This window comes from Alexandromys fortis, unplaced genomic scaffold (genome assembly GCF_014885135.2).
Source record: "Alexandromys fortis isolate MF-2015 unplaced genomic scaffold, M_Fortis_MF-2015_v1.1 scaffold_5, whole genome shotgun sequence".
NCBI classification, from domain to species: domain Eukaryota; kingdom Metazoa; phylum Chordata; class Mammalia; order Rodentia; family Cricetidae; genus Alexandromys; species Alexandromys fortis.
In genome coordinates, this window is record NW_026067924.1 from 26,619,259 (window position 1) to 26,633,957 (window position 14,699).

At 43.7% G+C, this 14,699-nt stretch overlaps 1 protein-coding gene across 3 annotated transcripts in view; it reads right to left on the minus strand.

The window, feature by feature from the left end:
* The window catches only part of Dip2c (disco interacting protein 2 homolog C), a 353,635-nt gene extending 345,184 nt beyond the window's left edge, over window positions 1-8,451 (minus strand). For all 3 annotated transcript variants that reach the window (XM_050142287.1, XM_050142289.1, XM_050142290.1), the window contains exon 1: window positions 8,215-8,451. In XM_050142287.1, coding sequence (XP_049998244.1) covers window positions 8,215-8,299 — 85 coding nt within the window. In that variant the 5' untranslated portion in view covers window positions 8,300-8,451. The remainder of the gene's footprint in view (window positions 1-8,214) is intronic.
* Window positions 8,452-14,699: the final 6,248 nt, after the last annotated feature.

The following is a 14,699-nucleotide window of genomic DNA, read 5'->3' on the forward strand; positions in this document are numbered from 1 at the left end:
GGTGAACCAAGACTTCTGTAGCATTTGGCCAACTAAAATATTCTTCTTGTTCCTCTTCTCTGAGAATATCAGTTTTACAACCACTCTTAGATGTACTTGACATCTTGACACTATTATGGTTATAATTATTACCACTATTGTTACTGTTACTACTCTGAAATGTTACCCAAGTTAGTCCCAAACTCTCAGTCTCCTGAGTAGCTGAAACTACAGGTGTGCAACATCAGGTCTTTGACATTTTTTTTAATGCAAGACTTAATATAAATTACACTTATATATAAGTTAGTATATCTGTAATTTCAATACTGAGTCTCTCAATAAGATTTAGTAACCCCATTACTTTTCCATTTTCATTCCTTAACAAGATTGAGGAAAGCCTTCTACTTTTATCTCAGTAGGGAAGCAGAGTTTAGTTTGGCAAGAAAGTAAACTGTGTAAAAGAAGTAAACAAAATAAATATTCCCATTTTTCCTTGGAGTGACAGCCAACAAATGTGGTTCCATTACAAGGCAAGGATAAGCCAAGAACAGATCCATCATGACCTGAGAGTGAAGACAGGCTGAAAGGAATGAATGATTTAAATAGACCAACTGAGGAAAGGCTGGGCTGGCTGTATCTCCCATGTCTCCACAGTTCTGTTTTACAAACTGCACACCAAGTGGGATGGCTACTCTTTATACAGAAATAAGTATCCAGATGAGAAGTCAAACCATATGAACCAAAACCATATGAAGGTTCAACCTGAGGCTGGTATGACTAAAGCAGCTCTGCATATTCAACTGTCTCTGAGCCACCCCACCAATACATGAGTGTTTAGCAGAACCTGAAGACACTGTCCTAGAGGATGAAGGTCCTGTTTCCTTCATATTCGTCCCACAATATGCTCAGAACACCAAAAAGAACCAGGGCCTACTGATGACTTTCAGCTCTTATTCTGTATCACTAGCCAACCCAAAGGGAATCACAAGGTTCCCAAAAGCAACTAACGACATGTTCATTATGGTTTGACATTTTTTTCAGGAAAGAGGCATGATTGCCACGATCCTCCCAAACTGACAACCATAAATCTAAATACAACTCCTTCCTTTGGGATTAGCTTTAAATCTTATGAAATGATCAATCAAATACCTACATTTACATTATAGAAAAAGGAAAGCGGCAAAAAGCTAAGACTCAACCAAACACCAATAAGGAAGAATCAGCTAAACTAAAATATCAGCCCAGTGACTAAAAATCAAACAACAAAGTAGTATAAGATTGAAACTTGAACAATTGTACATCTACTCCAATGAGGAAAAGTGTTGAGTTTACACAGAAGTTTCTGTTTTACAATTTTAGTGTTCTATTATGTCTCAAATAAGTAAGTCCACAAATATGTAACAGACTAACCAGAGAATTCAGTCTTTTAAAAAACAAAGATCCATGGAAAGCATATGTAAGGAATCTCCCTCTCTGGTACTCTTAGAATTGATTTAGGTCAGGCTCATAGTCTCCAGTCTTTTCAGAAGAAAAGATTTTCACAGAAACCTTTTCCCAAGCTAATAATAATCAAGAAATGATTTAAAGTCTTCAACCCTGAAGAAAAAAAAAAGTCTATCCTCAGTCCACATCAATCATAGAATCCCTCCATGCTTAGCAAAATAGCTTCCCTTCCATCCTTCTCGTCCTTCTTTCCTTTCTTCTGATTTTACATCTATTATCCAAAGCACTTCCGTACAGAACTATCCCAATTCATAGTTCACACCATACAGAGAGCTCATGTTAATAACCAAGATATTCAACAAAAATGAAACAAAACTGTGACCCTCACATACACACATACATCAAAAAAGACTAATAATTTCAACTCAGTTTTACAACATTTCCCTGCTTCCTTTCCCAACTAGATGCTGAAGAAAAGAAAAGGATATACAGGATATGTATGCTAAGATGACTTTAGTCATTCCTCTGGCATGCTGACTTCTAGCTGTGCCACCACCGCCACCCCCCACCAGCTGGGATTCCCAATTACAGTCTCCTCTTTAAGAGAGCTATTTATCATCATCAAGAACAAATGGATGCAATTACTTCTTTTGAGATGTGACAAGATTTTGATCCACAGCAAAAAAATAACAGCACTGACAACAGGGGGTAACCTTTATATGACACACACAAAAAAAATCACAAAAGAAGGAAAATTAAAGTCAGATATCTTAAAAGTAGAACACATAAAGGGAAAAGGGAAGGGGGGGATGAAACAAACAAGATATCATCTACCTTACAAAAAAGGAGGAGGAGGAGGAAGAAAAAAGGAAGGAAGGAAGGGAGGGAGGGAGGGAGGGAGGGAGGGAGGGAGGGAGGGAGGCAGGAAGTGTCCTCCTTCCAAGAAAAAATATTAATGTGCAAAAGTAAGTCAGTAACTGCAACCATGCAACCAGGAATTTGCTTTTCAAGGTGCTTTTTTTCCCCCAAAAGAACTAGAAATGATCTTATAATATAACTAGGATTTGAACAGGTGAGTCAGTTGATATATGGGACATCAAAACTAAGATTATTCAATACATCCTTTGCCATTCAGAAGAATGCTACAACTCACCCCATAAATCACTGCTTTATTAAAAAAAATCAGTTCTAAATAAAGAGACAACCCATTTGGAAGAGGCTGGGAGGAGGAAGGCAAAAAGTGACTCATAACATCCAACAGCATCTAAGGCTCCAAACCATAAGAGGAATATAAAACTAGTGGGTCCCACTTGAAGCAAAATAGACACACTGTTAAGCCTTCACCTCATAAAGTCAGATCTAAGGAGTATGACCATGGCACTGCAAATACCTTACTAGAAACAATCTTACAGGTAGGTGTGTGTGTGTGTATGTGTGTGTGTGTGTGTTATCCTCCCTAGCTAAATCTGACATTTAGAATTATTCATTAAGAACATTCAAACCCAACTGTGAAGAACTGTTAAAAGTCAAGCCCATCTACTTAAAACCCTACACTAAAAACAATGCTATCTCCAACATCTTTGATTTTTATTCAAGTATACAATTTAGTAGGTGTTATGACATTTTCACCCATTATACCATGCTTACTATGCCCCTTCTATCCCCCTCATTGGTATCACTTCTCTCCCTGCAAACAGTCCTCCTCCTTCTGCTTTTATGTATCATATTCATGTGTGTACAGGTGGACAAGCAAAGAGACAGAGATGATGCTGGAAGAAAACATGCTTCTACACACTTGTTTTCCAACAAAAACTGTTTTGTTTTATTTTGCTTTGCTTCTTTCCAATGAAAAGGTTCACAAAGTTTGAATAGCATTAGAGATGCCAGAAGTCTCTCCCTTGCAGACTCCCAAAAGAGGTCATAGCACAGAAGCTGTATAGAAATGTATCTTCCTTGTTTTGTAGCAACAGGACACACAAGCAAGGCTCAGGAACTGGGGAGAAGGGTAGGGGACAGAATTTGGTCCTAGAATAAAATGTGTGTCATGTTATTCCAATAGGAAAATGCCACTCCCAAACCTTTAGATAGCCACTGCTTTCAGAGCCCACTCTTTGGTGACAGCAGTGGACAAGTTGCATGGGGCCTACTTGAGTAGATTAAAAACAAAATAGTATTGATTCCTTGACCAATACAGAAAGACCTGACATTCAAGCAGGCTTCTCACCAATTTCCTAGAGCACTTTCATGTACTGAAGAAATGCTGAATAGGACTCTATTTTGGAGCCTAAGTAATAGTTGAAGTAATCTGGTGTGTTAATAAAGCAGAGCATAACAACTTATGCTGGAGAGGTTGTGGGGAAAAGGGAACACTCCTGCATTGCTGGTGGGAATGCAAGCTGGTACAGCCCCTTTGGATGTCAGTGTGGCGATTTCTCAGAAAAGTAGGAAACAACCTTCCTCAAGACCCAGTAATACCACTTTTGGGTATATATTCAAAGGATACTCAATCATACCACAAGGACATGTGCTCAACTATGTTCATAACAACATTGTTTGTCATAGCCAGAATCTGGAAACAACCTAAATGCCCTTTGACCAAAGAATGGATAAGGAAAATGTGGCACATTTACACAATGGAGTATTACACAGCAGAAAAAAAAACAACAGTTTGAATTTTGCAGGAAAATGGATGGAACTAGAAAACATCATTCTGAGTGAGGTAACCCACACACAGAAAGACAATTATCACATATACTCACTCATAAGTGGTCTTTAAACATAAAGCAAAGAAAACCAGCCCACAAATCGCAATCCCTGAGAACCTAGACAACAATGAGAACCCTAAGAGAGACATATATGGATCTAATCTACATGGGAAGTAGAAAAAGACAAGATCTCTTGAGTAAATTGGGAGCATGGGGACCTTGGGAGAGGGTTGAAAGGAAGGGGAGAGGTAGGGAGGGGAGCAGAGAAAAAAAGTAGAACTCAATAAAAATCAATATTTTTTAAAAGAAAATTTTAAGTCTAGAGAAAAAGACTTAACAGAGCATAAACTAAACAACTCCCATAAGTTACAAAGATATTAGGAATGTGACATGCTAACAATTTAAAAGCAACAAAGTTTAAGCACATTATATATATATATATATATATATATATATTTTTTTTTAAGACTTCCCTTCTATAAAAGCTAGATACCTTTACAGGCTACATCTTAAGGCAGTTTTCTTGAAGAAGTCAACTCTAATCTGGCATAATAGAGCATACCTACAGTCCTAGCTACTAGGGAGGGACACTGAGGCAGGAGAATGGATAAAAACCATGTAAGATCAACTAGTCAGAGCAACACAATGAAATGCCATCTTATTATAAAACAAACAAACAAAACATGGGGACATGGGTCAGTTGGTAGGGCACTTACTTAACAAGTTTGAAGCCACAGGTTCCACCTCCAACACCACATAAACTGAGCATGGTGGTACATGCATGTAATCTCAGCACTAGGGAGGTAGAAACAGGAAGAGCAGAAATTCCAAGTCTTCCTTGGTTACACAGGGAATTCAAGTCCAGCCTGGACTACATGAGACACTGTATCAAAACAAGCTAAAATGAAAGAGTAGGAAGGACCTTCTTTTATAGCTCTTCTAAGCCCAATGAAGTACAGGTATAGCCTAGGAAACAAGTGACCGATTAACAAAGAAACATACCAACATATCACTCAACAACTAAATTGAGTAATTTTTTTTACACTTGATCTTAGCCAAAGGCTGTCAAGCAATGGTTTTTTTTTTTTTTTTTTCTGTTTCCTCCTCTAATTTGCTTGGCGGTACTGTACAAACTTTTTTCCTTATGTCAAATAATGTTTAATCACATTAATAAATTATGTCTTGGTCCTTTAAAGCCAAAAAGGAAAAAAATGTGTGATTACCAAAAGGCAAGAAGAGAGGGATTTGGTTTTTTGGTTTTGGTTTGTTATTTTTGTAGTAAGAAAAATAACCTAAGAATTATGAGTATGAAAAAGGCCCCACCAAGATTACTACAAGTGCTAGCTCTGACATGACTTCTTCCCCAGCTCATATTCAAAGTCAGGTGTCTCAGCAGGATCCAGGATTCACTGGAGACACCAGTGAATGTCTCCACACATGGAGGTCCAAGACTATCTCAATCAATACGAGAGGCTGCACACTACACCTCCTACAAAAACCTCTTGGGGGTTTTCTGAAAATGTTCTACAACATTTAGCAAAGCCTAGCTGTTTTCAGAGAAGAAAGCACTGGGCAGTGCCAGGCCAGGAAAAGGGAAGACACAACAAAGCAGGAAGGTTAAAAAAAAATGCAACCAAAACATCAATGCAAACTCTTTATCAAACAAATAATAACCCAATTAAATAAAAACAGCATACACACACACACACACCAGCACCCAGTAGATGGTACAGACCCGAAATAGCAATACTAGAAAACAAGTTGATTCATCTCTTCCAGGTGAACACTCCTTTTGGTTACAAGACATGGAATTTCAAACAACCTTTTGTAAATCACAACTCCAAAGCCACACTTCACAATAAAGTCAAAGATGAAGCAGCTAATAGATGGGGTGAGTGGTGTGAGCAGGGAATGGCAGAGGCTGAACAAAGTGACACAGGCTTTGATTTTTTTAAATTCTTAAAAGTTTTGGTCAGATCTTATCATAGCTTATATAGAAAATGAAAATATACATACACACTCCTCTGCACACACCCATTCACCAAGAAACTCACTAAATCCTTTAAGTTCTATCCAGACACAGGTGCTCACCGGGAGTTAGGCTCATTACATCTCATCTAAAGTGGTTTTCCATACTTCTCTGAACAACTAGAAGTTAACATTCACTCTCCAGAGTGAATGACGATAACAGGTGACTGCTGTCACCAAAAACAAAACAAAACAAAAAACAGATACTCTCAACAATGGAAGGGCAGGATATGTGTTCCCAGGGAGAGTAAATATGAATCGACTTCCTGGTAGGCAGGGAGAGAGGGATCCTGCAGAAAGGGCTCAATGCTGGTGAGCTGAGATGGCTTCTCACTTTTCAAGTATGGGTACAGACCCATCACATTAATACAATGCGGGCATAGCAGAAGTGCTTGCTTCTGAGTCAGAACGTGATGGGAGGGGATGCTGTCAATACAACAGGTGCAAAAGATAATCTACAGCTGGTAAACTGAGGAAGCGAGTCTATCTGAACGCTGCCAAAACTCAAGTATGTTTCTTCATTGCTACTTTATAGGGTTAAACTGTCTCTACATATACACACTTCATCTGCCCGTTTCAGTCTAAAGACTGTTCCCTGTGGAATCCAGCCCTGGATTTTCTGCCTGTGGACCCTCTCAGGAAAGAGTGATGGTCTCGCCATCATCTCTAGCTGGTCAGAACAGAGACAAGGGAGCATAGAGGCTGGGACACATTATCTTTTTCCTTCCACTGGAGTTTCCCACGACCGGCCCCCAAAACACCTTACAGAATCCCAAATTTGAAATAGAAGAAAATGTTCAGCCTATGAGACTTTGGTAACACAAGCAACACCGCTGCCACCACGTTTATTTCCTTCCCCACCCTGAAAGTGTTAAAAGGGAAAACACAAAGTCAACACCAGCTCCTCCCCGATGATGAAAATTGGCACGGATGAATTTACGTTCTGGCTGCTGGCCCTCACAAACCGTTACAAGAAAGAAAAAAAAAGTTCACCATGCTAAACTACTCCAAGTACTAATTCAAGAGGAGACGGCCTATCCCCACACCATTGTATTGTAGCCTTCTCTGAATGAGTGGGATGACTGCTAAATATTTATTATTAAACACATTTTGGAACTTTAGTGGGAGGGGGAGAAAACCCACAAAACCCGAGATGAAACGTATGACCGTTAAGCACATGATGTCCACCATGAAGAGCAAAGACGAAACCGTATAAAACACTCCAAGAAATCACGCAACAGGGCAGTCGCAAATTCTCAGTACCTCTTTCCGACACGGCGGGAATGAGGCACCCAACCTGGCTGGCCTGAGGGGAGAGGTTTTAAGGCTCTAACTCAACCTGCACGTCACACAACACGCCCGAACAATAGTACTACTATCTTCCTCCCGCTGACAGGACCGTGTGCCTGCAGCCTTGGAGGGAGCCAATCCCGAAGTCCACTGACAAGTTTCGCATTAAAATCAGGCCATTCGGAGGCCGTCCCCAAGCATGGAGCGTGGTGGCAGCGCGCTACTGCTGCTGCTGCTGCTGCTGCTGCTGCTGCTCCTGCTGCTGCTGCTGCTGCTGCTGCTGCTGCCGCCGCTGCTGGTGGTGCAGCTGCATCAAGGACGCGGCGCCTCTCCCGCCTCTCCATTAGGGCAGAGCGCACAACCCCACCAAGGCCATTCCCCAGCGGCCCCAAAGGTTGCTCTAAGCCTGCTTCCCAGCCCGGCGCCCCGGGCCCAGCCGCAGCGCGCAGGGGGCATCGCCGCTGCACCGCGCCAGCTGAGCCTGGAGGGCGGGGGCCGCGGCAAGCACACGCGCGCGCGCACACACACACTCAGACCTACACACACACTCACACATACACACACTCACACGCGAGCAAGCACGCGCACACCCATGCACCCGCCCCGGGGCCACCTCTCGGGGCCAGGGCCCCGCCGCCCCCCAGTCCCCGCGCGCGCGTCCTCCCCGGGGTGACAGCGCGGCCCGACCCACGGGGCCCCGAGCGCGCGGCAGAGAAGAGGTGTCCGGACCCGGCCGGGGCGCGGGGCTGGGGGGGGGGGGTGCTGTTACCTTCCGACAGCTCCAGCTCCAGCTCGGCCAGCCGGGCCCTCACCTCCAGCGGCAGAGCCATGCCTTCCAGGCTGCGGTCCGCCATGCTCGCCGCAGACGCCCCCGCCCTGCCGGCCTCCTCTTTGTTCGCCGGCGGAGGGCTCCTCAGCGGCCGCCGCTCGAACCTGGAGGAACCGCACCGAGGAGGCGGCGGCGGGCGGGCGGGCGCGGGAGGCCGGGCGGCGGCGGCGGCGGGCAGGCGCGCGGGGATTTTCTCCTCAGCCTCCTCAGCTTCGTCAGTCTCCTCAGCGCCTCCTCAGTCTCCTCAGCGCCTCGTCAGCCTCCTCAGCGTCTCCTCAGCGACTCCTCAGTGCCTCGTCAGTCTCCTCAGCGCCTCCTCAGCCTCCTCAGCGCGGCCCCGACCCTGGCGGCGGCCTCGCGCCCGGCTCTCTCCGCGCGCCTCCCCCAGCCGCGGGCTCCGGCCCCGTACGGCCGGCTCCGGATCACGGGCCCGCCCGCGGTCACGGCCACAGGGCTTTCTAGCTGCTCCGCGGCCGCCCTGCCCCGGCGGGAGCGAGCGCCGCTGCGCGCGCACCGGGCAACAGGGAGGCGCGCGCGGAGAGGCGGGAGCGCGCGGACGTGCCACGGCGGCGCGCGCTCGGGGGGCGGGGCCTCCAGCGGCTACTTCGAGAGCGCGCTGGTGGGACAGTCTTATGTTTGGCCTGGGGGCCTTCTCAAACCCAAGGCTTAGAAGACTCTAGGGAGGGAGAAAGAGGGGGGAAAGAAAGCGTTCTGAAGTACAGCTTAGTCTACTTGTTAAAACTTCAAATGTTCTGAGTCCTTGAGGTCTGATTTTTTTTTTTAATGAATACTTTTAAAAGGGAAAAATGATAAAAAGGCGGTGTGAGGCGTACATTGAATACTAGTTTGAAGTTTAAAAGCATGGATCTAGAACAGACTAGCATATGACCTTGAATCATCCCAATGCTTTTGTCCAGGAGTGATTTTCCCCATCTGTGGAAAGGCCGTAAAGGAAAAGGTTGGGTCTGTCGAACACTGTCCAGCCCTTCCTGAGACTGAGGAGTACCTGTCTTCCAGGAGTCCTTTGCTAGTGTCTTCTCCCCCACACCCTACAATACTGTCTCCTTTTTTTCTCCTACCTCTCGTGTGTTCTTTTCCCTTTGGTCATCACCTCTGGCGTGACAATGCCTCTTCTGCGTGGTTGATACCCAGCATAGGTTTCCTCCTGTGGAGCACACCTGAAATCCATTTCAGAAGGCAATTGTGAAAGCGTGTGATCTTGATCTTCACACATAGCATTCACGTGGGTTCATATTGTAGGGTTCATAGTTGGGCAAGACTGTTAATGACCCCCCCCACCATCAACAGCCTGCATAGCACCTTCCAGAACTATGCATGATAGCCAGCAGAGAAGAAACTTCCTGATCAGCACTGACTGGATTCTCGATGTGACCAATGTGTGTGTTGTCTTCATTTAGCCTTAGGGCCTTAGCCATCATCTGCCTGCTTAATGACACCAGTGATTACCAGCATTTTCCTAATTATCTAGGCTACCATCACCTGGCTTCTCTGTCCTCCTTGATCTCCACACATCTTTTGTTTCTCAGTCTCCTCAAACCTATCCCACAAAAATGCTGGTCATCTGCTTCCTTCCCATGCCTACAAATCTCTTCCCACTTCCCAAACTTCCTCCTGCCTGGAATATTCAAAAGTCCCGTTGGGATGGTGCCCCACTAATGGAGCCGCACAATTGCATTCGCTCCTCTTTTAGAATGAGACACAGCACTTCATTGCATTGCTTCTTGAATGCAAGCACACTTCTCAACTTGAGATAAGTGGACCCTCATCAGTTGCTCCAACCTTCAACCTAGCTTTGCTTCCCACCATAGGTTCTTGAAGAGGGCTAGTCTTCAGTATCCTGGCTTATTGTGCATCTGTCTGTTTCTAGGCAGAACCTCATGTATTCAAGGCTGGCCTCCAACTTACTACGCTACCAAAGATGGAGTGCACCACACTGCCCAGTTTATGCGATGCTGGGGATCAATCCCAGGACTAAACAAACACTCTAAAAACTAAGCTACATCCCAACCCACTCAGTGCATATCTTTTTTTTTATTTGTTTCGTTTTCTTTATCTATTTTCATTTGTTTATGCTGTAGAACATTTGTTTAATGATGTGAAGATGTGTTACATTCTTTGACGATGCATTTGTTTAACTCTGGGAAGCTGTGTTACTTAGCCTTTCTAAAACACCTGATTGATCGAACAAAGAGCTGAAAGGCCAATAGCTAGGCAGATGGAAGGACAGGTGAGGCTGGCAGGCAGAGAGAATAAATAGGAGAAATCTGGAGAGAGGAAATAAAGGAGCCAGCCACCCAGCTACGCAGCAAGCCATGGAGTAAGAAAGAAAAAATAAAGATATTCAGAAGTAGAGAAAGGTAAAAGCCCAGAAGCAAAAAGTAGATGGGATAATTTAAGAGAAGCTGACCTAGAAATAAGCCAAGCTAAGGCTGGGCATTCATAAGAAGGAATAAGACTCCGTATATTTATTTGGGAGCTGGATAGCATGCACCCCCCCCCCAAAAAAAAAGCCAAAGAATAAAAAAAAAAAAAGGTGTTATATCTTCCGGAACTGAAGTACCGACAGTTGTAAACCGCCATGTGGTACTTGGAATGGAATCCAGACCCTCTGGAAGAGCAGCAGTTCTCTTCATTGCTGAGCCAGCTCGTCTTGAGCAGGAGTCCCTGCTTCTCCCGTCTGTCTGCTCAGACTTTTCCCTAATATCAACTCTCTTCTCCCTTACTGTGTTCCCGTCAGTCTTTCCTCAGTCAATTTGGCCTTCAGTTAATCCTCATCAGCCTGTGAGTAAACTCCTTGAAGACAGGGAACTGACCTGTCCACCTTTGTAAATTCCATTTGCAGTAGAGAATTGGGAGAGAAATGAGCCACTAGCAATGAGGAACTTGGAAGTTGTGAGTCCCAAATTGCTGACTCTTTGTGTTCTCTGATGTGTCCTGTACTGAGATGTATGCCCATTGGTTTGGTTTCTACCCAAGAGTATATTAAAATACAGTAGAAAGCCAGGCAGTGGTGATGCATACCTTTAACCCCAGCACTCGGGAGGCAGAGGCAGGCGAATCTCTGTGAGTTCGAGACCAGCCTGGTCACTACAGAGTGAGTTCCAGGACAGGCTCCAAATAAGCTATGAAGAAGCTAGCCCCATCTCCAAAGAGAGAGAGAGAGAGAGAGAGAGAGAGAGAGAGAGAGAGAGAGAGAGAGAGAGAGAATAGAATAGACACTGCTGGCACAATGTTTGGCCCCACTACTATCTCCACTCATTTCATTATGAACAATCCAACCACTAATTAAAAAAGCCCCAGAGATATCATTCCACTTTTAATGTTATGAATGTAAGACCTTAGAGAAATAAAATATAGTAAAACCAGTACTTAAATCCTAGTCTCCATTTTTGTCCCATAAAGTTTTGTCTGGGCATTTTATTTACCTTATTGGTCTTCTGCATATATATTATGGTTTCCAATTTGTTATGGGTTTTCTCTGTGCATGTGTGTGTGTGTGTGTGTCTGTCTGTCTGTCTGTCTGTCTGTCTGTCTGGGGGGAAACGAGGGAGGAGAAACCATAATCAGAATAAACTGTTTGAAAAAATCTATTTCAATTAAACTAAATAAAATAAAAACAATAATAATAACATCCTCAAGTTATAAGACAAAGTTCATCAGCTGTAGTTGTCTGCACAAGACTGATACAAGAAGAAGCCAGTCAGTGCCCTAGCATGGAGCAGGAGGGCTTCACGAGCCCCTCCATTAACAGAGGAACTATAGATATCTGATGACTTCTGGAGGAAAGATGGTCAATTTTCTTTAAAGCTGTGGTTTCTGGCAAGTCAACCACATGCCATTGGATAGCCACATACCAGTGAGCATATCAGCAGAAAAATTAGTCTTGGTGGGTAACTCAATTTAAAAGGGGGGGGGGGATGAGTGGCTCAGCAGTTAAGAGCAATTGCTGCTCTTCTGGAGGTCCTGAGTTCAATTCCCAGCACCCACATGGTGGCTCACAACCATCTGTAACGTAGTCCCATGTGATCCGATACCTTTTTCTGATGTGCAAACGTACATACAGATAAAATAGCCATATGCATAAAGTACATAAATAAAAAATATATCTTTAAAAAATAGAAAAAAAAACGAAGTTGGGGAGGTGAGAGGTAGGGAATGATCTGAAAGGAGTTAAGGGTAAATATGGCCAAAATACCTTGTATAAAACTCCCAAAGAATTAATAAAAATGTTTATTAAATTTTAAAAGATATCTTAGTCTCTAAAGTAGGATGTCCTAGGTTGATTTTACATTCCAAACAGTAAATGGTACCAAGTAAACTTAAGGTAGGATGATGTCAAAATAAAACTCTATTCCCTACTTAGGAATTATTCAGGTCAGGCAGAGAGATAGCTCAGTAAATAAAGGTGTTTTCCACCAAGCCTGACAATCTGAATTGGATTCCTGGGACCCACATGGTGGAAGGAGAGAACTCTCTTCCCACAACACACACACATACAGAGAGAGAGAGAGAGAGAGAGAGAGAGAGAGAGAGAGAGAGAGAGAGAGAGAGAGAATCTTTTAAAAATGTATAGGTCATTTATTTGTCAATGCTATAACAATGCTGATCTCAAAGAAAACTTGTATTTGTCATTAAATACGTATTTGGAGCTGACAGGTCTAAATTTCAGTAGGCTTTTGACTAACTACAAAATACACTGGAGAGGGTGTGTGCTCTTGGCTCTTAACAATGTTTTCAATAACATGATACCCAACTTTATCAGGAAATTCTACCATTTCTTCAAAACTCTGATATGTCCAAAACCAAACTCATCTTACCTACTGGTCCTCACCCCTAGTTCATTATTTCTGATAATAACATTCCTTTTTCTTACGTATCCTTTCTCATCCCAGTGACCAAGTTTCAACAACCTCTGCCCATGACATTTTCTCATGGCTGGCTCTCCTCTCTTCCTGTCCTGTTAATACAGTACAAACCAGGCCTGGTTTGAGAGGTAAGGGAGAAAAGGAATGGGAGTAAGAAGGAGAGGGAAGAGAGGAGCTAGGAGAACAGATTTTTTTGTTTGTTTGTTTGTTTTCAAAATTAAGTAAAAGAGTTCTTTAGCTTGTAAGTGGAGAATCGCTACCAGCAGCAGAGCAAGAACTGCGGCCTGCTCAGTGTTGCACATTGGGAGATCTGCTTTTCTCTTCCAGACACCTACAATTAGCTGCAAAATTTTTTATGGTCGTGGGGAGCCCCACCTACTTGTGTCTATGTTTCACTAGCCTCTTCCTTCATCGTCTCCAACCAGGTCTCCAATATGTGTCATAGTCACATATCAAATATTAGATGATGACTCTCAGCACAGTAATGTGCACCAACATCTCCAGGAAGACCCTTTGGCTAAAACATCGGAGGACAACCCAGACTGGAGACTTACACCTTTAGTCTCAGCACTTGGGTAGTAGAAGAAAGCGGATCTCTGAGTTTGAGGCTAGCTTGCTCTACATAGTGAATTCCAGGACAGACAGAGCTACACAGTGAGACCCTCACACACACACACACACACACACACACACACACACACACACGCACACACACACACACACAAAGTTTTGAGGCCAATATAATAACACCCCATCTTCTAATTTTTTTCCCCTGAACAAATGCCGCTCCTTCCATGAAGCCAAGCCTAATCTCACCTCTGGAATTACACACCTCTTTATCTATCTGTTCTCTCTGGTATTTGTAATTAATAGGGTGTCTGCAATCCTAGCATTGGGTTAAATGGCATAAGAAAATGATTGTTTCTCGGAGAGTAGGCCTGCTCTGGGACAGGGAGAGAAAGGCTGGCTGCACCATCCTGCCCAGTTCCATTCTTGCTCAACCCCACAGAACTCATGTTTTAGTATATATGCTAGATACACATGTATTTACATGGACAGAAAACTGGTTCAAATGTACGTCAAGGCCTGTATCAAGTAGCCTAGCCAGTAGTGGTTCAAATGAACGGAATAAACTCGCAGGTCTATTGTCTCAAAAACTCTTCCAAAAGCCCTAAGACTTCCCTTTAAGACCAGAGTCACAGGTTTTGAACTCTGGTCAAAATTACCTTCCGTAAACCAACATAGAATCCATGAGTTATATTTAGGAAATGGCTCCCCAGTTGTCAACTTATTTTATTATTTTAAAGACAAGGTCTTTGTAGCTTATGCTTGTCTCCAACATGCTGAGTAGTTGGTGATGACTTGGGTTCTTGACCCTCCTACCAAAGACTGATAATAATATCAGTGTTCCAGGATACCCTTTTATACCGTGCTAGGGACTCAGCCTAAGGCTTGATGAAAGCCAAGCAAGGACTCCACCAATGGAGCTACATCCCCAGTGTTATCAGCACTCATTACAATGTGGACATCAGAGGACGA